General features: G+C 45.1%; 1 protein-coding gene across 2 annotated transcripts in view; it reads right to left on the bottom strand.

The window, feature by feature from the left end:
* Window positions 1-2,516: 2,516 nt before the first annotated feature.
* LOC147453828 (mediator of RNA polymerase II transcription subunit) overlaps window positions 2,517-26,060 on the bottom strand; it is a 61,665-nt gene continuing 38,121 nt past the window's right edge. For both annotated transcript variants that reach the window (XM_086515910.1, XM_086515912.1), the window contains 8 exons: window positions 9,846-9,997; window positions 9,481-9,721; window positions 8,637-9,405; window positions 4,320-4,501; window positions 4,056-4,159; window positions 3,354-3,605; window positions 3,057-3,238; window positions 2,517-2,961 (listed from right to left, as the gene is read on the bottom strand). In XM_086515910.1, coding sequence (XP_086372036.1) covers window positions 3,398-3,605; window positions 4,056-4,159; window positions 4,320-4,501; window positions 8,637-9,405; window positions 9,481-9,721; window positions 9,846-9,997 — 1,656 coding nt within the window. In that variant the 3' untranslated portion in view covers window positions 2,517-2,961; window positions 3,057-3,238; window positions 3,354-3,397. The remainder of the gene's footprint in view (window positions 2,962-3,056; window positions 3,239-3,353; window positions 3,606-4,055; window positions 4,160-4,319; window positions 4,502-8,636; window positions 9,406-9,480; window positions 9,722-9,845; window positions 9,998-26,060) is intronic.

Raw genomic sequence — 26,060 nt, 5'->3', positions numbered from 1 at the left:
ATCTAGCTCTGGGACACCTACATCTGACAAGCATGACATATATGATACTTTTGCGCCTCAGGCCGACAGACTTTTAGAGGCGGACAGAAGAGCCATTTCGATGATTATCAATGTAGCCCTCTCATTGCAAGGTATCAACGGTTTGCATCGTGCTTGCTATGACGATATGACAAGGGAAGTGCAGGCTCATCTTCAACAAGCGATGGATAAGAACAATTTCATTGCTACAGCTCAAGATCGCATAAGAATCTTAACTCAACAGGTAGTGGACCTCAAACATATTGTCCACACTCAGCAAAAACAGTTAAAAGAGGCAAATGATATGAACGGAGCAGTTTAGGACCTCTCTCCTGTGGTACATACATTGTGTCTCTCTTGTGCAAAATACCAAGCTGTCGCCATTTCACAGGCAGTTCCAGCTACAGCTACAACTACAACTACAACCCCGGTTTCTTCGCAAGTTCCTGCTATGGCAACACAGATACAGACACAGACGGACGTTTCCAAAGCACATTCAGGGGATTCTCAAACAACAGAGAAAGAAAATCCTACCAAGCTGGAGTCTAAGCCACCAGGATTGGTCTCATCACAATTTCATGGTCCCTCTATGGTCTCCCCCTCCCAATCCCCATCCTTTCCTCAGCACTTCTACGGCTTCCCTGGATTCCAACAACCTGTTCCACCCTCACAGCCTGCCCAATCTTTTCTTGGGTTTCCACCAGCTCCACCTACTCACCCTCACCCGACGCAGCCTACTGCTCATGGGGTGGCTACTCCATACCCGATGTACCCTCCTCATGGCCACTACCCCTCACCATACACTTGGCCTCCATCTCCTTACCCACCTTTCTATCAGCCTCCTCCTCCTCCTCCATCATTCGACCACCAACAGTAGATCGCCGATATTTCAGTTCTTCAATTCCGCTCTCCGGGACGGGCAGTGGTCTTGTGGCGGGCAACCTGTAGCCTGCTACAATGTCACTTTTACTTTCACAGGACAGTTAGTTTACAGTTGGGCTTTGGTCAGTTGGTCTTTGGTCTAGTCGGTTCACACTAGACAGACTCGTTGGACAGAGACACGTGGCAGGGTGGTCTAGTGGACATCGTGGCCAAGTCACCACCGCCACCCAATGGGGATAGACTTAGATGATTTTCTTTATGAGCCGTTGGTGGCTCTTGATGATTGTACATATGAGTAGTCATTCTGGGCCAGTGGCATTATCTTATACGTAGTGGTCTAGAGTGAGTGGGTTTTTACATAGAGCACGTCGTCACCATCCCGGCACATCTGAGCCTCGACACCCCCATTGTACTTGTGAGTCCTGGGCTGGAGCTGAGTGTGCTTCCACGCCAGAGTCTGTATCAATCTTTGAGATAGTCGAGTCATATGTTTTGGTCTACTGTTGTGTCTTTGTGAGCTCTGTCGACGTCTATTGTTTCCTTTCTGTTCATCTATTTGAGGGAGATTCAGTCTGTTTGAGTGAGATTGTCACGCACATTGCATTGAGAACCACCCACTGTAGAGAGCACGACACATTATCCATGCTACACGTAGCATACATTGCAATTCCCATACATGATCCCTCCTTCCATGATGTAGCATACATTGCAATTCCCATACATAATTCATCATGACAATTAACAGATCTTTTAACAAGTTCCAAAATAAAATTGTACAAAAAATTCCACCATTAAAGCATTCCATCCAAGAAATTTCCAATGTCCCAAATATTCACGACTTCGATCCAATTCTTTGAATGTAAAGGGAACTTTCATGCTCAAAGCCTCATCTAAGAGAATAGGTTGAACATGAGCCATTGACATTTCCCTAGCATGTAAAATATACTAACTTGGAATTACAAGAGCGGCAAATGAAGCTATATAATGGAAAAAGCTTTAAAAAGTTCATTCTTATTAGCCGTCCATTCTTAAGATCATAGCTTGACTCGTTATATCAATTCATTTTGTCTAGCTTGATGTAAACTTTTGAAGGTTTTTTTTGGAGGAACATCCTCTATCTGTCAATGCAACTTATCTTGCTCTAATCTACAATTTTCTTAGAATGCAAAGCTAATTAATCATTGACCAAGATTTTGACTAACTCAATTGCTGCAATTCTTCCTAAGTCAGAGGCCTTGTATTTGCTAATTGGTTTAATTGTTGACATAAATGTTTTGATGCTTTGAGTTGTTGCTGATGCTGATGCATGAACCACTTTCTAAAATCTTCAATGAAAATTATATTAACATCACAAAACGAAACCAAGTAGTATCAGGATCAAAACATATTTGATATACCAAAGGATAAATTATGGCTTCCACTATTTGCCTGTTAGCTTCTTGCGATAAATAATCCCTCTCTCACACACTTTTTTTTGGTAAATCACTTTTGAATTACTGGTGAGAAACCTCCAAAGGAGGAAAATCCGCAGAGTATATCATATACAAGAAATGCCCCAATTGATAGTGAACAAAGGCATAGTCAAAACACATCTGAGAATAAAGGACACACAAGCATACATCAACACAAAGATCTGCGTACTGAGTTTCTATCATGACTATACAGATGGGCATAATAAAGGCTAGCAATAAAAGCAGCGGTAAATAGGAAGTATTTGACCAATTTGAAGGTAGTTGATAGCATACACAACACTGAAAGATAGTTTTGAAAACAGTAGGATTGGTTAGGGATATCTTCCACACAGCTCTACTATGCCATGTTGAACTTGAAGTAGTGTGCATTGCTCCCTTATGGAAATCACTGTGACAAGATTGCGATCTTTATCAAAGACCACCTGTATAATACTTACTGTCTAGACTGGCAGATTTCTGATCCATGGGGACCTCTCACGAACTGCGAGCTTTTGTACCAAAAGGAAACTATTAAGGTCTGTATTGCGATCGTGTACTTCACAACAAGGGTGTCCACCTCTCAACATGAGCCTCTTTATTATGCGAACCCCTATCAAGAAGACCATTGCACAATATGGCATCAAAGTTTTGCAGACTAGCATTGATTTGGCAAAATGGATGTTGCAAGCAAGGCAAGATGCTCACCTAGGTGGCGCAAGTGCATGTTAAACTGCAGGCTTTGTAAAGCCAGCATGCGATACATTTCTTTCCATTTGCTGAGCCTCAGTCAAAAGGACGTACACCTCAGTAAGTGGTGTTCAATGTCTAGGTACTTCATCGGGTCCAGACTCTATGAATGATAGATTGTTGCCTTTAAGCTGCAATTCCTGCAGTAGCAGCTGTGTACATTGACTACGACGGCGGAGCCTTGATACAATAACTTTTATAAAAAATACATACAGAGAACATCATACTTTCTCATATATGAAAAAAAACACTGACCTGTTTCCATAAAATTCTTTAATTTCTCAGCCATTAAAACAAGATCACACGATACCCATCAAAGAAGAAGGTGGCTTTTGAGCAAGCTTGGGATGTGTTGCTGCGTAGACAGATTTACTTGCATCTGTACTCAAATGACGAAAAAGTGGCTGAAGATCAGGGTGCAAGCGGTCCACAGCCTTGCTGCAAAGAGTAAGAATTTCCGGCCTAGGCTTCCCACCTGCTTGTCCATCCAGCATAACAGCATGGTGCCTGCATTGAAAAGGACAAATGTTTTATTATGCTCTTTACATGTTGCAGGATAACACAAGTGCATGTATATCTTTGTACGTATTGAATCATCAGAAGGGACTTCACTTGTCACTCTACCCTCAGGTGCATGAGATTGCATTGTATAATCAGATGGGTGACTCTCTCTGCCTTTATGGCAGGCATGAAACTGTTACGATGCGGTCAATGGAACTGAAACCTCTCTTAAAACATTTCAAGGCAGCACTACCTTGCCCTTGGCGAAACAAAACCTTGCATATATATTTTAACCACATTTACACTAAAAGCTACCGTAGCACCTGCATTAGTCTCCCACAAATATTATGCTTACCCATGGTACAAGAAGCTTGTTATAAGCGTAAATGCACAATACAACGTTTCAAATGGACATACCCAAGATAAAATCACTTGACAATTGGTTTAATGACTTACAAAAAATCAACAAGGTCTGAAATCTCGTCTATGTTGATGGAAGAGCCTTGCTGGGGCTTTTGTCCAAAAACATCTGCTAATATAGTGAATAATAAAGCCAGTGTCTGCAAGAAGGCCCAACCTTAGTATCTGTCTACAAGATGTCAAATAAGTTGAATATAGCAGAATTACAGCTGTAGAACAGAAGTATGGGATGTAACAACTCTCGTGGGACATAATATGACTTTCAATGTAGAGTATGAAAAGGAAGCATGGGCCAAGTACCTTTGTAAGAAGTGGCTTTGAGATGACTAAACGAGGTAATAGAGGACCGATAATTCGAAATGCAAGTCGCAGCTGTGCAACTGAAACGATTGGCCTTTGTGAATTTATCACCGTATGCATCCCCTCTAACCAATCAAAAGGCAGATGGCTCGAAAACACATGCAGCAACGCCAGTAAATTGCCTGAACCAAAAGGTTGCACAATGTTAGACAGTTGTGAGAAAAATCCTTAAGTTGTGAGACTTCAAGTGGATAAGCAGAGGGCACAACTCATTGCCTTGAATTTCATGCAGCACTAGATATTTACTGCACAGCAGCAACTTCTACAAATAATTTCTTCCATCACGAGGAAATTGTTAGATCAAAGTGCTATTCATTTACTGTTAGCAGAAGACTTTTGGTGGTCAATTAATTAAGTGCCTTTGGCCATTGCATGGATTGTTGCCTGTTCTTGGGGTTCCATGCATTAGAAATTTGCACAGGTTGATTGTAATTTGGTTGGGTAAGGTCTGACAGTTCCAAAGTTACTAGTGCCAGATTATCTTTGGACGAGATTCCTGAGTTTTGTGAGACATGAGGGCAGTTGGAAAATTCTGAGTTCAGATATACGAAGCAGAGCCTTGTTGTGCAAATAGTAGTCAAAGGTCCACCAACACCTAGAAGGGCTTGTTAGAAGAGAGTGTCCCTTGTTGCACCCTGAGGAATTGAAGTAGAGACCATCATTAAGAATTATCTTCACAAGGGGGAAGCTTAAGGACCCTGCTTTGCAATTCCTTGCGCATCTGACTTCGTTACTATTTGTAACTTTGTTCACAGGAGTTCTACTTTGCAAGACAGTATAAAATCTGGAATTTCCTCTTTGCCCTTCCCACATGATTTTTCCATCTCATACTAAATGCAATGTCCAGGGAACGCTACCAAACACCATATTCGTGCATTGAATGAAACAGAATGATTTGGTCAATTATGTCTACTCCTACATCTTGATTTGATGCATCACTGCTTTTGCTTCATTCTGTTGCCAGTGTTCAAAGAATGAAACTTTTAAGCTGAGCCTCTGTGATTGACACATATCCAGTCGTACCGCAGCAGCGTACGGAAGCACTTCTTTCATCTATCCTGCCTCTAACCATGCGAGTGGAGGCATTAGCTTCACCACTTGCCTTTCGTTTAATTTCCTCATTGAGGATAGAACCCCTTACTCCATCAAAGGTAAGGTTTGGGTTATTTGACAATGAGACCACTAGGGCCTCCCAAGAATTAGGCAATGTCATCAGTAAGAAAATGGCCTTTAACTTATTATCAAAACGGGGTAAGAATACCTGTAAAAGCGCCAATGTGCTCTACAGACTTTGCAATATCCAATTGCATACGCATCCATTTACGCATTAAGTGTACCTAGTTCACTGGCGTCCTGTTTTCATAAGTGGCCTTAAGTTTTTTGCACAACATAGGTAGTGTCAAAGCCCTTATGGTCTACCAAAATTTCATCCGACACCCATCTTTACATACACAATAGCCGTTTTGTTTAAATTAAGCTACGCCTCGTGTCTTCAAATCTCTTGATTTCGAAGAGATTCGTCACGTCCGAAGAGGAGGAGGCCATGTTATTAAATTTCTTTAAAAAAAATTCAAAAATCAATAATTGCTGAAATTCCAATGATTTTTGCAAAAACAAGTGCCACAAAGGTAACACAACACTTCTAAAAGCTCCTCTTCGAATTTTGCAAAATTCTAAAAAAATTTCAAAAATTTATTAATTTTTGAATTTTTTGAACTTTACGTCCAAAAATTTGGAAATTTTCACAATTTCAAGGTGCAATCCACAAACTGATACATGGTGTAGCTATATGCATCAAATCGCCCAATTTATACTACTGAAATTGACCTGTAAATGCTGAAATTTGTCTAAAATTGGACCAAAAATACTTACTGTTCACAAATCTCCAGCAATTTCCACAATTCTCTTACATAAAAAGCATGCTCCCACCGAGAGTGAAGCATACGCAGAGGTGAAATTTCTAAAATGCACTTGCTGTGAGAGAAAAGGAGTTGTAGTAAGAGGGTTGGAGAGGAAACTTGCTTGCCGGAGAGACTTCTCACGATGAAAACTTCCTAAAATGGGAGAGAGAGCTTCTCGAGGGTGTAGGGCTGAAATATTCAGTTGCTCGTAACCAACTCCTCGCGAGGAATTTGCACAAGGCTCTGATATCACTTGAAAGAGGAGGTTCGCGAACCCAGGTCGAGTGCAGAGAGACAGAGAGAGGCAGCGTTGAGTGCTAGTGCTAGCAGTAGGAAGAAGCTACAATATCAAGAAGTCCCAAAAACTCTACTAATGAGGTTTTTGGGAGTCTTTTATTAAAATGGGCCATTTGACCACTTGGACAATGTCAAACCTTTAAAAAAAGTCCAAGTCGCCCGAAGGCCAATAAATGAAGTATAATGCCTGTACAGGCCCAAAATGTTGGGCTAAAAATATACAGACAATATATATGTGAAGCTCTCGATCAGAGCTACACAGTGGAAACGGTCTGGAGGTGACGTCTTGGCATTTACTGCAGCAAGGGACGCATATTTGGGGACCAACACTCTCCAAAGGGGAATTTCACCTCTTGTATCTCAGCTTCAAGTATTCAAGTGTGGATTATTTTCTGTTTTGTTTCAGTATCCATTACAGTTTGTGATCGAGTGGATAATCAGCTCCACGAGTGATTAGAGGCAGACTAGTCAAAGGGTGTCAACACAAGTGGACGGTTCCTTCTGGTTTTTCTCACTTTGGCTATCGCTTTTTCTTGTCCCTTGTGTTCTTGCCTCCTTACCTTTAGAAGAGTTTTTGCATGTGAACCAAGCGTGGTAACTCAGCCGTCACCTAACTTGGACTAGGCGTAAAAACCTGTGCCGGCTCGTCGAGTCCTAAGGCGGAAATAGAGAAGCTCCGTCTCTCAACTTTGCCAAAACTGGTAGAATTGGGAGGGAAGCGGGGGTTGGGCTCACCCAAGCAAGGTAAGGGTAGCAGCCCCGCTTGTGGAAGACTCCAAGTGCTCTTACTACATTGCATCCCCCTGCGCCCCCTCCCCCCCCCCCCCCTTTAAAAAAAAAAAAAAAAAAGTCTGTTGCCATAAATGCACGCACACGCCCCCTATTATTGCAACCAAAGCGCCCTTGACTTGGGCAACTGTAGCGCCACCCCAGGGGGGGGAGTTCAGACTGCCCAGCCCACGCATGCTTTTGGAGTAGTAAATCAATCAGAGAGAGCCCTGATGGTGAAGCTGTTCAGACTGCCGAGTGACCACGCGCGCTCATGCCTATGTGGCATGCTGACTCACGCCCCAAGACGCTCAAAGGTGTTCCGGCCTACCCACTCCGCCCATGGCGTGCTTCCTCTCTCTCCAGCGAATCACGTTGCAGCTGCTATTCACCTTCTGCAGCAATTGTTCGCTTTTCCAGCTTAGGTGTGTGAATGTCTTTGTGGACTTCACAGGAGGGCGCTCAGCTGATGGGTGGAAAGGTGCAACCAAGCTTGTGCGCAGTCTGAACGGGGCCTAAGTTTAGTCAAGAGGACTGCAAAGTACTATGACCCTCCTTAAAAATTGCACTACTCGTCTGATGCCCCACTACCCCTTTGGAATTCAAACCCATCAGCTCCTGTTGTGCCATCAGCAGCCCTTCACTGCACATATTGCTGTGCAGCCCGCATCACTGCCTGCCAGTGGGCTGTACACCTGTGCTCAATGTAGAGCCCACTATCTAGCTGTCCTGAACTCTTGCTTGAGGCAACACCCCTACCCAGCTCCATCGACGTACCGTCTGCAGTGCCCAGTCTTTGTCGATAGCACCCAGTCAACACCATGTTTCCATGATCTAAGACTGTCTGCAGCAACCCACTAGTTTGTGACGCCCTCCATGTTTTCTGTGCTGGTGCTATAATTGAGCCTTGCCTCCTGACTTGCCCTAAAGGTCTTGATGTCATCAATTATTAAGCATTGAAGTTTGAAGTCAAATTTCCTTTAACAAGAGCGCTCCTAAACTGCAAGCATGTCCATGGGTCTGTTTACTTTGCCATCTATCTTCTACTCCCTTCTCCATTGGCTTTTGCATCTTCCATTCCGTTCCTTCTTACGACCATGGTGACTTCTCACCTTGTTTAAAAGTCATGTGTTAGCGTACGGTTCCTACACCTAACATACAGTACCTTCCATACGATTGGTATGGAAACAACGCTCAGGTACACAAAGGGATGCAGCCATATTCTCTCTACTGTGCTAAAAGTCTTCAATTAAGAAAAATAAGATGTATAACAGAAAGTCAACAAACTCACCAACAATCGTGGAGGTATCATTCTCAACTGCCCAAGTTGGATCCCAAATAGAGTACCCGTATGCAGCATCCATTTCCCAATTCAGTTTGCTGGAGTCCGTCATCCACCAGCAATCCTTGAACAGCCGAGCAGCCTCAGAGTAAAGAGCCAGATGAAAAGGGATCGGAAGCTGTGCTAAAAGAAGGCCACATGCTTGTATCATGAGTGGAGAAGAAGCAGCCATATTTTGTGAGAAAGATGCATTTGTGGAACTGGCTAATGATGCTATGCCACTTGTGTAAGAATCTGCACCGGTAGCTGGAGGAGAGGAAGGCATCAATGGGCTTTTGGGATTTGAGGAAGTAATACTTTGTGGGTGCCCAGAATTACTGGTTGATGTCGTCGGTAGATGTGGCTGTGAAAGTCCATTCTGGGGCTGTGCTTGTCCAGAAGGCTGTGTCCTGACTGTTATTTGGACCAGACTAGAGACGATCTGATTGCATGGATGTGATAAAGACAAGAGCTCAATTACTGCAGTTTCAAGCACTAACTGCGGATATGTCCCTGGATCCTGGTGCTGGTAGAAGGCTTTGGGATTTTCAGGAAGGCTTGAGGAAACCAAGGGTGCAACTATAGGTTGACTTTTAATGCCTCCACCAAAGCTAAACTTAGATGTTAACGGTGGCACAACAAGGTTTACAAGATTTATCAAGAGACTTGAAAGGTAGTCTGTAAAGTTTCCTGAGCTTGAAGAAGGTAGATCCTGAAGAAATGCATCTGAGAAAGGAATCTGCTCATTGACAGGTGAATGAGTAACTGCAAACAAGATTGTTAGTCCTCAAGCAGATAATTCATGTTTAAGTACCTTGGTAAGGTCAAGATTGGAAAGCAATCTAATGACAAACTTGCTTGGCAAGTGACCATAGAAGTAAGCTAGAGTGTCGCGGACAAAGGTGAACCGAGTAGGATGATACGTGAAGAGTATGGAGTACTTTTCTAAGAGCCTTTCTGCAATCTCTAATGCATCATTCTCTATAAATCTGAATAAAAGAAGAGTAAAGACTGGTAGAGCTCGAACACACATATCATCGAAGAAGACAGGAAATCTGCAAAATATAAGCGGGGGAAGGTGAGGGACTCATCCCTTGTGGTGTCATCTACTAGTTTAATGATTGTATAGCTAGAAGTTCTGCAATCACAAAAAGCAGCAGCATATAGAACAGACCATACCTGTCTTTCCCTACAAGATGGTTACCAAGGACTGCTTGTGGATCTGCACGCTGAAATGGACCATGATTTAACCAATGTTCCCAGGATCCCCGGGCCCTACAACAATTCTGTACTCTCTGTTCAAAGTCTGGGCATTCAAAAAGGAGCCAAACCTGCATTTTGAGCGAGTGAAATGATAAGCTTTCTGCATTCATAGCTTTTAAGGTACATTTTACGTGTGAAACAATCAATGCGTAAGGCATCCAGACTGTTGTAGAAGCTGGAAGAGGTGTTCACACAACTCTCTGTTTTATTCATTCTGATGGTATATAGCCCACACAATTCGATTCAAACGAGTTTCAAAGCATAACAATTGTTCGCAACGTTTGCTTTGAAACTCAGACCGGGTTTCAAACTCCACTTCCATTGGGTCGGTAATTTTGGAGCTGCTTAGGTTGGGCGGAACCTACAAAATCATTGCAAAGAGAGATAGAGAGGTCAAAAGTGCTCTTGCAAGTGCAGCACCAGCCAGCATGATCCCAGAGCAAAGTGCATCTCCTCCTGAGTCCAACCTCAGGAGCACACAGTAAGAACTCTTTTCTTTTTCGTGACAGGTTTATATTATATCACGCAGTGAAAACTCTTTTCTTTTTTGTAATGGGTTATTATATTTTATCACGCAGTGAGAGAGAGACATCTAGATGTGTTCAATGCTTATGCACCCGATAGGGGGCTGTCCATCAACATCAACCTTAGCAAAACCAAGGTGAAGGTATTCAATAATACAGCACAGTGGGTCAGGAGATCAACACCTATTTTTACATATGGACAAGAGATAGTGGAGTATGTAGACTCTTATACATATCTTGGTGCTGTATTCAGTGGACCTACTTTCTCTATGAGAGGTGCTGCAGAGGCGAGATTGACGAGGAGATATGCAGCACTAGGAGGACTAGAGAGGATATGTTCACAGGTGCAGTTTTGGGAGCCATGCACTAAGCTGTGGCTATTTGACACTTTGGTCACTTCTACCATGCTTTATGGAGTGCAGATATGGGGGCCTAGCCTGGATCATCATAGTAGATCAGGGTGCACATATGATGGCTGGAGATCCATGGAGAGACCACTTGTATCCATAATTTCCGGGTGAGCTGAGATAAGTGCACCACCCATTGTAGTGGAGGCTCTTGCTAGACCAATGTCTTTCATTCATAGCACATGGGAGCTCCCACGTGACAAATATGCATGACTAGCACTTGTGTCAATACGATAGCTAGCCAGTGAGAATGATACTTCATGTTGGTTTGCAAAGATAGAATCTTGGTCTGAGCTACATGGATTTAGTATAGGCAAGCTTTCAGTATTCCCCAGATGCATCATCCCTCACCCTCATACATTCAAAGATTAGCAGGATTATCAGACGTTTAGTTGGATACTAGGAGAACTTGGTTGTCTCCGTCACATGGATTGGGGACGAAGATAGATTTTTATCGAGACCATCTTCTCCGCATGACAGATGATAGGTTTATCTCATGCCCCAAATATATGGAGTCTGGACACCCACCTTTCTCATGGCATTAGATGTATTATTGGTTATCTATTCACCTCATCTCACTAGTTGGAGATAGAGACTAGCCGATACAGAGGTATATCCCCAGAGAAGAGATTATGTGCAGAGGAGCATTATATCTTCCAGTGCACAACATACTATCCGGCTAGTGTCCAAAAAAGCCTACACACATATACTGGCCCCCAACAGACCCGTCTCGTCAATTAGCCAGATTTGAGCCCTGCCCCTTACGTTTGCCCAAACTCGCCTCAGTAAAAGAGAAAACTCGAGCTCCCGACCTCCGGGTCAAAACGACCTAAACTTCGTGAGCTACACCAAGTTGATCATGTGCCTTGCTTGTGGGTAGTGCCAGAAAAAGGGGCTCTTGAAGTCAGCTTATGCAGCGTTGACCACACACACACAATTTCCTACTGACATGATTAAGGGCTAATGGGCTCCAAATCCCGAGCTTGATGTCTCAAATAAAGCCAATGCACAGGAGATTGAATTTGAGCTCAATTCTCCAAGGGGAGAAATCAATAGCAACACACGAACAGAAATTGCAAAATCACTGAACTTTGAGAGAAATGTAATATTAACGAAATGTAATATAAACGTCTTCAAAAGGCCAAAATGACCTATGAGACCAAAAGGTTACATGTGGTGAATCTAATACCAGGTCTAGGTACAAAAAGTACAAAGAATTGAAAAGAAAATAGTGGGTAGGGGTGGGGTGAAAGCTGATACAAAAGGAATACGAAGGGTGAGTTGATACAATGGAGCTCTCTGACAGTCGAGGCATCATATACGTATACATCAGTATCCAAAAGGCTATAGAGATTCAATGTCCTCCAAGGTAGGCATTCTGTCGGGACGGCTCCTATGTCGCGCCAGTATGGTATGGATCCTCTGTCGCGATCTGCGTCGATGTCGAGAGGGCTCCCTCATCTGTGGGCGACGGGGCCGCCCCAACTCTATCGCCCGATCAAGCAATATGCCTCTGGTGCCTCTGGTATTGTTATGCTGTTGGAGCTGCTCGGACTCCTCTATCTGTGACTGAAAGAAATCTTTAATCTTCCGCTGTTGCTGGATCTCGTTGCTGGATCTCTCTCACTGTGCCCCTCTTCAAGAGGTCCTCTGTGTGTTTGCGAATCTCTAGTAAGTATAATCCGAGGCATCTTTGATCCTGGTATCTCATGACTCAAGAAAGTGGCCCAAAACCCTCTCTGAATAGACAGTGAAAGCGGCCTCGTATCTCATAGTATACTGGGCAGTGACATATGTAATGTAGCTCTGTCTCTGGCTCTATCTGGCACACCTGACAAATCTTGGACTTAGTGGGCACTCCTCTAAATCTTTCTGTCTCGATCTCTAGCTGATGTGAGGATGTGTGTATCTGACCAATAGCACATCGTATCCCGTGGGATAGATGAGGGTCCATGTATCCTGGTCTGATCACAACACAATCCTCCATGAGTTGGAGAAGATGCTCTCTATAGAAAGTCATCTTCGTACCTAGCTCATGTGTAGATTGTATCCATGTCCTCTTCGTATCCAGCTGAATCAAGTCCTGTCTGATGAGCTTGGTAATCTCTGTCCTAGTGAGGGAGAAGGAGGGTGCATTCAAAGAGTACTGAAATGGGGGTAGCTGATCCATACTAAAGCCATGTAACTGAAACTAAGATGCCATCTCTGCATACCAACATGATCTATCCCCCTGCAATGCTAGCTGTCGCGAAGACTAGTGCTAATCGAGCATATCTGTCTGTAGGGAGAGCCCAAGTGCTATGCATAAATGAAACTGATCGAGTGAGTGCCTCCACTACCAATGGAGGAGCAGCGAGCTCCGCCCTAATAATGTCGTGGTACTGAGGCCTTGGCCCTAATCATCCATGAAATCATAGACACCAAGGGCTTCTCCATACATCTCCATCCATCAGTACTGCCAGCTCTCCTATGATGATCAACTGAGGGGCCCCATATCTCCACACCGTACAGCATGGCCGAAGTGACCAAAGTGTCAAAGAGCCAAAACTTTGTCCGAGGATCCTAGAATTGAGCCTGCGAACATATCCTCTCAAGTCTCCCCAATGCTGCATAGGCTCTGGCCAATCACGTATCTGCTGCACTCCTCAAGAAAAATACTGGACCACTGAAAACCTCCCCAAGGTAAGTGTATGTATTTGCATACTCCACAGTCTCTCGGCCATAAGTAAAAGTGGGGGCGGACCTCCTTACCCACTGCGCCGTGTTAAACACCATTACCTTGGTCTTACCAAGGTTCACAGACAATCCATTGTCCCGTGCAAATACATGCAATGCATCCAAACGACGCTGCATCCCCTCTGGAGAATCTGAAATCAGCACAATATCATCAGTATATAATAGCAACGGAATCCATGTCCCTGCAAGCTGAGCACCTCTATCACCCTCTGCCTGTACATAATCTGAAAAATCATCTACATATACCCCAAAGAGAGTCGGAGATAGGGGACAACCCTGCTTCACCCCAATGGTGGAGTGAACTATGTCGGACATGCCCTGAGTAGTGCGTACCTGTCCTACCACCACTGTCTTGCATAAAGCTAAAATCCCCCAGATCAGCTTTGTCCCCATGTACTGCAATCTGTGTATGAGTCTGGCTCGTGGCACTCTATCAAAGGCTTTGCGGAAATCCACAAAGCTACAATATATCCTCCTGCCATGGTGTCTACCCTCCTCAATAATGGCTCTGAGTTTCAAAATCTGGTCAAGAGTCGAGAAACCTCTCCTGAACCCTGCCTGTCCTGTTGCCCTTATGCCCTCTCTCTCTGCCCATCCACTCAACTCATGCTCAAGAACTGATGCATATAGCCTAGCCAGAGTGTGACCAACCATGATGATTCGGTAATTCCTGAGAAGCATAGGATCTCCCAACTTGAAGATAGGCACAATAGTGGACATATCCAAGTCTCAGGGAAACCCTCGTACATGGCTGTATTAAACATCATAGCAAGAGGCTCTGCAAGCATATCTCGGACATGGATAAAGTGCTCTGCTACTAGATCATCATGATCCTGTGCTCCACCTGTCTTCATCTTGTCAATGGCTTTCCTTACCCTCTCAGCAGTAAAGAAAGTACATGTTTTTGGGCATGCCTCTAGAGGGTCAAACAAAGGAGGCTGCCCCGATGCTATATAGAGAGATGTAGCATATTCCCCCCCATGTCTCTGTGGAAGTGATGGCTGGTGGTGGAGAGTGCTCATTGAAAAGCCTCCATGCCTCACTAGAGTCCTGACTCATAAACAACTGATACAGATCACGCTCTAATTGAGATAGGTAAGCCCTCTTCTTTCGTCGCACAAGGCGGTGAAAGATAATCCGTGATTGTCTATGTGTAGTAGTACCCATGAGCACCTCTCTCTGTAATCTGATCCTCGTCTCTCTACACTCCTCATCATACCAACTGTTTTGAGGCATGCTCCCAGATCGTCTGCGTGTAGGTTGGTTGTGGGGATATGCCTCTGATGCTGCATGAGAGAGAGAGAGAGAGAGAGAGAGAGAGAGAGAGAGAGAGAGAGAGAGAGAGAGAGAGAGAGAGAGAGAGAGAGAAATGAAATGAAATGAAATGTTATATTAACGTCTTCAAAAGGCCAAAATGACCTATGAGACCAATCAGTTACAAAATAGTGAATCTAATACCATGTCTGGGTACAAAAGAACTAGAAAAGAACTAGAAGTGGAACAAAATACTACTACTACTACTACAATCTAAAACTACGTGGGTGTAGCAGCTGATACAATAGGTACCCGGTAAACTGGATGTAACAGTGTGAGAAACAAAGATGGAAGAAATGGTGAGGATCCATCCTCATCTGCACTCTGGATGTCGAGAGAGTATGGCTCGAATCTTCTGTTGTAGTCTCCGTCGATGCTGTGTAGCTCCTCTCCTCAGTCGCGGTCGTCTGTATCTCTGTAGCTCCAATGCTCGGTCGATGAGAGTGCCAGTAGTGGTCGAATGAGTGTGGGACGAGCTCTGCAGTGGTGGCTGCTCCTCTGGCTGTCCCATATCTAGTGAAAAGAAATCTGTAATGTGTCTCTGGGACTGCCTCTCTCTAGCTCTCCCCAGTAAAGTGTCTCTATACCTGTGTAACTCAAGTAGATATAGTCCAAGACATCTCTGATCCTCATAACTCATGACCCTAGATAGAGGACCAAAACCCTCTCTGAATAAGCAGTGGAAACGCCCCCGTATCTCATAGAACACTGTGCAATGACATATGTAGTGCAACTCTGTCTCTGGCTCTCTCTGGCATAATCGGCATATCCTGCTGTCTGCTGGTATCCCTCTGAATCTACCGGTCTCAATCTCGAGCTGATGTGAGGATGTGCGTATCTGACCAATGGCACAACGCAAACCATGAGACATATGTGTGTCCATGTAGCTGGGTCGAATCACAAACCCATCTCCTGTGAGGTGGAGAAGATGCTCTCTATAGAAAGCCATCTTTGTGCTCAACTCCTGAGGCGGCTCTATCCATGTCATCCTGGTGTCGAGCTGGATCAGGTCCTGACGAATGAGTCTAGTGATCTCCACCCGTGTAAGAGACAGCGAGGGTGCCTGAAGAGAATACTGGAAAGGGGGCAACCTGTCCATGGTGAAGCCATGCGTCTGAAACCATGAAGTCATCTGTGCATACCAGCATGAAGTGTCCCCCTGTAGAGCTAACTGTCTGGAAGACTCAAGGGCCAATCTAGCATATCTGTCTCTAGTAGTATCCCATAGGCTGTGCACAAAGGACACTGATCTGGTAAGCGCCTCAATCTCCATGGGGGGGGCAGCTAGCTCTGCTCGAATGATCGCGTGAGGTACGGAGGCCTTGGCTCTAATCAATCGGGAGATCATAGATACCAAGGGCCTCTCCATACCTCTCCAACCATCCTGGCCTACAGAAGGTCCCCATACCTGTACCCCATACATCATAGCTGAGGCTACTAAAGTATCAAAGAGCCATAACTTTGTCCGAGGTTCCTGGAACTGAACCTGCGAACACATCCTCTCCAAGCCTCCCAAGGCCGCATAAGCTCTGGTCAGTCTAGTCTTTGCTGCTCTCCCCAAAGAAAACCTCGGCCCAGTGAAGACTATCCCAAGGTAAGTGTATGCATCTGTATACTCCACAATCTCTTGACCATACGTGAAGGTCGGTGCCGATCTCCTGATCCACTGCGGTGTGGTGTTAAACACCATGACCTTGGTTTTACCAAGGTTTACAGACAATCCACTATCCTCTGCAAAACTGTGTAATGCATCCAACTGTCGCTGCATACCCTCTGGTGAGTCAGAGATCAAGACAATATCATCAGCATATAACAACAATGGGATCCACGTCCCTGCCAGCTGGGCACCTCTATCACCCTCTCTGTCAATGTAATCAGACACCTCATCAACATACATACCAAATAGAGTAGGAGACAATGGGCAACCCTGTTTCACCCCGATAGTGGAGTGAACTAAGTCAGATATCCCCTCTGGGGTGCGTACATGTCCCATCACTGATCTGTATAAAGCCATAATCCCCCAAATCAACACTGTGGGCACCCCCATCTCCTGCAGTCTGCGCATCAGTCGAGCTCTCGGTACCATGTCAAATGCTTTGCGGAAATCCACAAAGCTACAATAAATCCGTCTCCCATGTGACCTGCCCTCCTCAATGATAGCTCTGAGTGTCAGAATATGGTCAAGAGTGGAGAAACCCCTCCTGAAACCTGCCTGTCCCTTTGCCCGTACACCCTCACCCTCTGCCCAGTTACTCAACTACTGCTCAATAATGGATGCATACAATCGTGCCAGTGTGTGTCCAACCATAATAGTGCGGTAATTTCCAGAGAGAGAGAGAGAGAGAGAGAGAGAGAGAAATGAAATGTTATATTAACGTCTTCAAAAGGCCAAAATGACCTATGAGACCAATCAGTTACAAAATAGTGAATCTAATACCATGTCTGGGTACAAAAGAACTAGAAAAGAACTAGAAGTGGAACAAAATACTACTACTACTACTACAATCTAAAACTACGTGGGTGTAGCAGCTGATACAATAGGTACCCGGTAAACTGGATGTAACAGTGTGTGAAACAAAGATGGAAGAAATGGTGAGGATCCATCCTCATCTGCACTCTGGATGTCGAGAGAGTATGGCTCGAATCTTCTGTTGTAGTCTCCGTCGATGCTGTGTAGCTCCTCTCCTCAGTCGCGGTCGTCTGTATCTCTGTAGCTCCAATGCTCGGTCGATGAGAGTGCCAGTAGTGGTCGAATGAGTGTGGGACGAGCTCTGCAGTGGTGACGAGCTCTGCAGAGATGATGATGTATTTACGTCCTCAGGGGGCCAAAATGACCCATGGGACCCAAAATCTCATATGTGAGACTCCCCCCTTCCCATGTGAAGGAGGGGGCGTGTCATGATTCTGTGGTGATCTTGTTTGTGAGTGTGGTGTGATGTTCTAGCACTTCGGCAAGATAGATGCCTAGTGCTACTGGAGAGGGATGCGTTCTTGAGAGAAGCTCCTCAAATGTAGTACATCCTTGAATGAGTTGAGGAAAGTCGACCCGAATGTGCGCATATACTGGACATTCAAGGGTTACATGTGCCTCATTTTCCAACGAATTCAAGTTGCATTGAGTGCATCTCCTCATGTTTGCATCAATATTCAGCCATCCTCCCGTTTCACTTTTGAGCATGTGTGATCTTGTCTGCATCAAGGTGATGGCCCGTTTCGCATGGTAGGAAATGGGTGTCTTGATATGTATTTGGGTTTCCCCGGTTTTGTATTCTTCCCAGTATCGTGTGTTTATGTGCTTGCAATAGTATTCAAACTTGGACCTGTGCATTGCATTCTTCCATTTGCTATGAAGGGCCTCAAGTAATTGTAGTTCAAAATTCAGCTCATGCTCATGCTCGGTACCTTCCTCTACATGCATGTCCACATATGCTCCCACATTCCATTTAGAGAACCATTTCCTGATGTCCTCAACTAAGCTAGAGGTGAGAAACTTGCTTTCGTGGTTCTTTTGCGGCTTACATCCTACCTCCCATGCTATGTGAGGCAAACGGTTATTAGGCATCAACTTCACCTTCAAGAGATCTATGCATTCTTTAGTGCTTCTTCCATGGTTTGATGTATAGCATGTGTATGTTCCGGAGCTTGCGAATTTCTTGGTGCCATTCATGACTACAAGTTGCATAGAATTCATCATAGATATCAAAGCCGAACCTTGTTCATTCATGAGGTGATTGCATCATAGATATCAAAGCCGAACCTTGTTCATTCATGAGGTGATTGCATGAGCATCTATCCCACATTGCATCATAGATATCAAAGCCGAATTCATCATAGATATCAAAGCCGAACCTTGTTCATTCATGAGGTGATTGCATGAGCATCTATCCCACATTGCATCTAATACGAGATCACCATCTTTGTCTGTGGGATGGATTGAGTAGTCAACCAATTGAACCTGTATGTTGGCTATGCGAGCATTAAGATCCCCGAGTATCATCACTACCCCCTTTGGTGTGTAGGTTGCAATATCTGCATATAAGTCGGCAAAAGGGTCATTCTTGGAGAGATTATGCAAATCATAGAATGGGGATTCCCGATGTGGGATGTAGCATCGTTTGTGTTCATCTATCTTGCATATCTTAACCCGATTTTGCATTTCCTCCTTGTACACTATAGCAACACCCCCTTGCCCACGCATCTTGGTACCAGGCCACCAAACCGAGTGTGTGATATATCCTTGGATACTTGGCAGTCTAATGTGTCCTATTCCCACGTTTCAAGTAGAAAAAGTATGTCTGCTTGTGGTAGAACCTCTCTCAATCCTTCCCCTTTGTGCCAAGGGAAACCTCGGCAATTCCAACTTGTGACGTGTATGTTCGTGGTCAAATGGGTTTCCCCCTGTCATGCTTCTAGTGATGTTGCCCCTGTGGAGGTGGTGTTTTTTTTCATTCGTTCTTCATATGCCTGTCTTCTTTCTTTTTGTTTCACGCATGTCCTGTCTTCACTCATGTAAATTGGGCTGTTCCTTACATAAATGCGAGCATTTTCGAGTATGATGGCTCTTTTACGTGCATCCAACATTGTGCATACAATTAGCGATTGTTCTCAAGCCTCTGCTTACCCACACGGTGTGCCCCATACACCACTACATCATGCGTGCCAAATGTGTTTGCAAGGAGATCCGTGACCTCCGTATTCAACATGAGGACTTTCTCATTTCAGATTCGGGTATGCCTTGGATCACAATATTCATACCGCGTTTCTCTCGCACATTATACTCTGTGTCATCTACATTTGCATACGTCTCATGTGTTTGCGGCATGACATTTGGAGTACTTCTTACTACATGTGCCCAGGAGGTCATATTTCCTGTTGCATTATCACTCATGTGTGCAAGCTTCTCATCGTGTGTAGCTAGAGTGTCTTGCACATTGGAGACCTATTTGCTTAATGCATCTTGCAGGGCCTGAATTTTCTCATCTTGGTGTTGCATTTTCATATTCTGTATTTGGATTGTGTGCTCCAATTCTTGATTCTTTAGTGCAAGATTTCTAATGTCCTCACCCTGCCTCATCACCATTTCTTGTAAGGATGAGATAAAGCCCCAAATATCTTGCATCGAGCATATCATAGATTTCTCGGTTCCTGCACCTGTGTCTTTACCTGTCCCTGTATTTGTACCTGTACCTATATCCATCTTGGATGGGGGTGTTTGTTTATCCTTTGCATTCGTCATGTTTCTTGTCGGCGAGGATCGCACGGAAAGCCAACTTCTCGAAACCCGCAAGTTGACTGGTTCACTCATTCATATGGGTCGGGACCCTTGCTGCAATGGTGCGCACAGGGGTGACCCACAGCAGTGGCGGGGGTCCACGCAGCTACAACAACTTCAGTGCTTACAGGGGTTGCGCAGTGGGGCAGGGCTGGCGAGGACAGTGGTCGGCAAGTAGAGCAGCTCATCAAGTGACACGCGAGCAGCAAAAGGTCATGGCCTGCTGGTGTGCAGGGCTGCGTGCAGGCAGGGCAGCACGGCTGCACGCAGGCAGTGCAACGGAGAGAGAGAGAGAGAGAGAGAGAGAGAGAGAGAGAGAGAGAAAATGAAATGAAATGAAATGATATATTAACGTCTACAAGAGGCCAAAATGACCTATGAGACCAACTGATTACAATGATGAGTCTAGTACCAAGTCTGGGTACAAACAAGAAAACTACAAACAAAGAAATGATAGGAGTGCTACCGACTCCTATGGGTGGCTGGCAGGCTGAGCAATGGTATCATGCCATAAAGGTACAAAGTGGGGATAAGTGTCACCATGATACAATATAGCAGTAGCATGAAGCCTATCCCGATCGACATTCTAGGTGTCGTGCTAGAATCCTGTGGATCCTCTGCCGCAATCTCCGTTGGTGCTGCGTGGCCCCGCTCCTCAGTCGCGGTCGTCTCGATCTCCCTAACTCAATAGCTCGATCAATGAGAGTACCGCTGATGTGTGTATGGGTGGGAATCGAGCTCTCTGGTGGTGGTGTCCTCTCTGACTCTGTGGTACTCAGACTGAAGAAATCTGAGATGCGTCTCTGGGACTGTCTCTGTCTTTGCCCATTCAATAGAGCGTCTCTATGTCTCTGAATCTCAAGTAGGAATAATCCGAGACATCTTTGATCCTGATATCTCATGACTCTGTCTAACGAGTCAAAACCATCTCTGAATAGACAATGAAAGCGTCCCCGTATCTCATAGTAGACTGTGCAGCGACATATGTAGTGAAACTCTGTCTCTGGCTCTGCATGGCATAACTGACATATCCTACTATCTGCTGGTATGCCTCTGAATCTACCTGTCTCAATCCCAAGCTGGTGTGAAGATGTGCGAATCTGGCCAATAGCACATCGTAACCTATGAGATAGATGTGTGTCCATGTAACTGGGCCGTGTGACAAATCCGTCTGTCGTGAGTTGAAGAAGATGTTCTCTATAGAAAACCCTCTTCGTACCCAACTCCCGTGATGGTTCTATCCATGTCCTCTTGCTATCAAGCTGGATAAGATCCTGCCGAATGAGTCTAGTAGTCTCCATCCGCGTAAGAGCCAAGGATGGTGCATCAAGAGAATACTGGAAAGGGGGCAGCCTGTCCATGCTGAAACCATGCCTCTGAAACCATGAGCTCATCTGTGCATACCAACATGATGTATCTCCCTGTAATGCCAGCTGTCTGGATGACTCGAGAGCAAGCCTGGCATACCTGTCCCTGGTGGTGTCCCATAAGCTGTGTACAAATGATACTGATCTGGTGAGTGCCTCAACCTCCATAGGTGGGGCAGCCAGCTCCGCTCGTATGATGTCATGTGGGACTGAGGCCTTGGCTCTAATCAGCCTAGAAATCATAGATATCAAGGGTCTCTCCATATTAGTCCATCCAGCACTGTCAATAGACGGTCCCCAAACCTGAACCGCGTAGTGCATAACTGAAGCGACCAAAGTATCGAAAAGCCAGAGCTTTGTTCGAGGTTCCTGGAACTGAACTTGCGAACAAATCCTCTCTAAACCACCTAGGGCTGCATAGGCACGAGTCAATCTAGTGTCTGATGCCACTTTCAGTGTGAACCTCGGTCCACTAAAGACCACCCCAAGATATGTGTATGCATCAGTGTACTCCATACTGTCCTGTCCAAATGTGAAAGTAGGTGCTGATCTCCTAACCCACTGTGGCGTGGTATTAAATACCATGACCTTGGTTTTACCAAGGTTGACAGACAATCCACTATCCTCTCCAAAACTATGCAATGCGTCCAAATGTCTCTGCATACCCTCTGGCGATTCTGATATCAACACGATATCGTCAGCATACAATAAAAGAGGGATCCATGTCCCTGCAAGCTGTGCACCTCTATCTCCTCCTCTGTCAATATAATCAGAGACCCCATCAACATACATACCAAATAAAGTAGAGGACAGTGGGCATCCCTGTTTCACTCCGATGGTGGAGTGAACTATGTCGGATATCCCCTCTGATGTGCGTACATGACCCATCACTGATCTGTACAATGCCATGATCCCCCACATCAGCTCTGTGGGTACCCCCAATTCCATAAGCCGGTGCATCAATCTGGCCCTCGGCACTGTGTCAAAGGCTTTGCGAAAATCCACAAAGCTGCAGTATATCTGTCTACCATGTGCTCGACCCTCCTCAATGATAGCCCTGAGTGTAAAGACATGATCTATTGTGGAGAAACCCCTTCTGAAACCAGCCTGCCCAGGTGCTCGTATGCCCATAATCTCTGCCCAACAGCTCAGCCTATGCTCGAGGATGGATGCATATAACCGTGCCAATGTGTGTCCTACCATGATAGTACGGTAATTCCCCGGCACTGTGGGGTCACCTGTCTTGAAGATAGGTACAATAGTAGATAATCTCCAAGACTCAGGGAGACCCTCACACATGACACGGTTGAATAGCCGTGCAAGCACCTCTGCCAATAAATCCCCAGCATGTATAATGTGCTCTGCTACCAAACCCTCATGATCCTGTGCCCGTCTGGTCTTCATCCTGTCAATGGCCTCCTTTACCATCTCAGTGGTAAAGAAGGTGCTCGTAGCCGGACATGGCTGTGGTGGGTCTGGTAATGGTGGTTGTCCAGGTACAGTGTATAAAGATGTTGCATACTGCCCCCATACCTCTGTAGAAGTAATCACTGGTGGGGGAGACTTTTCATGGAATAGACGCCAAGCCTCTCCTGAATCTCTACTAAGGAAGAGCTGATATAAATCTTGCTCCATCTGGACCAAGAAAGCTCGCTTCTTCCGTCGCACTAGTCGTCGTGTAGCAATGCGAGACTGTCTATAGGTGATCACTCCCAATGTAAGGTCCCGCTGTATCTGAGCTCTCCCAATGTAAGGTCCTGCTATATCTGAGAAATGAAATGAAATGAAACGTTATATTAACGTCTTCAAAAGGCCAGAGTGACCTATGAGACCAGAAAGTTACAATGTGGTAGATCTGATACAAAGTCAGAGTAACAAAATAACAACATAACAAAACAAAAATACTATGGAATCCTAAGCTGCTCGATGTGAACAAGCAAAGTGAGCACCTGGCTGGGATAGCTAAGTAGTTAAATCACAAGAGAGAGAGAGAAATGAAATGAAATGAAATGTTATATTAACGTCTTCAAAAGGCCAAAATAACCTATGAGACCAATCAGTTACAAAATAGTGAATCTAATACCATAGAGAGAGAGAGAGAGAGAGAGAGAGAGAGAGAGAGAGAGATGATGAAATGAAATGTTATATTAAGGTCTTCAAAAGGCCAAAATGACCTATGAGACCAAACTATTACAAAATTGTGAATCTGATACCACGTCTGGGTACAAAAAGACTAGAACAAAAATACTACTACTACTAGAATGCATCCTCATTTGTACTCTGGATGTCGAGAGAGTATGGCTCGAATCCTCTAATGTAGTCTCCATCAATGCTGTGTAGCCCCTTTCCTCAATCGTAGCCGTCTGGATCTCCGTAGCTCCAGTGCTCGGTCGATGAGAGTGCCGGTAGTGGTCGAATGAGTGTGGGCGGAGCTCTGCAGTGATGCTGCTCCTCTGGCTGTCCCATATCTAGTGAAAAGAAACCTGTAATCCGTCTCTGGGACTGTCTCTTTCTAGCTCTCCCCAGTCAAGTGTCTCTATATCTGTGTAACTCAAGTAGAGATATAGCTCAAGACATCTTTGATCCTCATAATTCACGACCCTAGAGAAAGGACCAAAACCCTCTCTAAATAAGTAGTGGAAATGGCCTTGAATCTCATAGCACACTGTGCAATGACATATGTAATGTAGCTCTATCTCTAGCTCTAGCTGGCATAAGCGGCATATCCTGTTGTCTGCTGGTATCCCTCTGAATCTACCAGTCTCAATCTCCAGCTGATGTGAGGATGTGCGTATCTGACCAATGGCAGACCGCAAACCATGAGACATATGTGTATCCATGTAGCTGGGTCGAATCACAAACCCATCTCCTGTGAGGTGGAGAAGATGCTCTCTATAGCAAGCCATCTTCGTGCAACTCCTGTGGCTTGCTCTATCCATGTCCTCCTGGTATCCAGCTGGATCAGGTCCTAACGAATGAGTCTAGTAATCTCCACCCGCGTGGGAGAGAAATGAAATGAAATGAAATGTTATATTAACGTCTTCAAAAGGCCAAAATGACCTATGAGACCAAAGCGTTACAATGTGGTGAATCTGATACAAATGCATTGGCCCCAAAGACGGGCACCCCTTCCGGTATTTCTTTATTATTGCTCACTGCAACTGTACCAACTCTCAAGGGTCCTCTGCTCTCAGACTGTGCGTCCACATGCTCCACAGAGTGAGGGCCCCAAGGTTCCTTATGAACTTATATGGGATGCCCAAAAGCAAAGCAACTCACCCAAAGTAATCCCAAAAGCATCTGATCACCAAAAGCTAGCATAGAAACTGTCAAAAACAGCCAAGGGATATTGAGGAAATCCGTACAGCCTGCCACGTGGCACAGCCAGTAAAAAAAGGGGAAAATCCGTACAGCCTTGCCATGTCAGCATGTCAGCACAGTTTATGAAAATCAGCCTCACAGTTCAAGCTTCTAGGTTTTAGGCCCCTCAGTTGGTGCTCCATAAGTTGGGTGGGAACTATGCTTAAAAATCTATCCTTCTCTTTAATTTTAGGCCCTACGCCCAAAACTTCTGCAAGTTCTTCCAGGATCAGTTTCTCATGGTTTTCCTGGCCACTTTCCTTCCAGTTGGTCACGCCACATCATCACTTTGTGACAGCTATCACATGGTCAACGTTCGCTTGCCCTTCCCTTGGTTACCAGAGAGGTGGACAAGATCAAAAGGGAACTTTAGATTGAAAACACAAGCCCATCTTGTGCGCTACTTGGGATATCCCATGTATGCTTGGAGTCAACAACAAAAAGCAATGTGAAAGCTGATTAACAGCCCCACCCTTTAGTCTGTTTGGAGAGCTCATCACTTTCATACCTTTGAGGGGCATCCTGTGCCTCTATACAAGACAAGGTAAGACCTATGGCTCAAGCTGATCCGCACGCTGCTATGGTATGACCAGCTCCAAGGGGGCTCTGATGACATGCAAGACACTACAAAGCCTTGCTCAGTCTGTAGTGAGCAGTGCCTTTCTTCATAGCGGGGGTGGCTCTTTGCTGGCACTACAATATTGACTAATTTTCTATTCTCTCCTCCTGCAGTTGATAGACCACTCTTGAGCCTATCCTTTACTCTTTGAACAATATTCCCTTGTGTGTTCTTGTCAGAGCAAGGGATGCTGCATGATACGTACGCCGAAATCCTAGGCGTCGTACACCTCTCTTAAAGAGCTCTCTTGGAGGAGCTCTCTACATAGGAGCACTACTAATGACGACCACCCAACCATAGGAGTCCTCTTTTAATAAAGACTTAGCCCTTGACCGTTCACACTTGGCCGGATAAGACCAAAGGCCTTGGTGTGCCGGGCTACACACCCCTCTGGCCATCCTATGCCTCCTTAGTTACCATGTGGACGCCACCCCTAGCTCTGCACGAGCAGTGTGCTCTAAGCACCCTACCTGCGTGTGCCACGTGTGCTCCATGACCCTGATGCTATAGATGACGTGACACTGCAAATAAG

The sequence above is a fragment of the Adiantum capillus-veneris genome, chromosome 7 (assembly GCF_014529385.1).
Source record: "Adiantum capillus-veneris isolate H3 chromosome 7, ASM1452938v2, whole genome shotgun sequence".
Lineage (NCBI taxonomy): Eukaryota > Viridiplantae > Streptophyta > Polypodiopsida > Polypodiales > Pteridaceae > Adiantum > Adiantum capillus-veneris.
The sequence above is the reverse complement of the archived record's forward strand: the minus strand, read 5'-3'. Positions and strand labels throughout refer to the sequence as shown.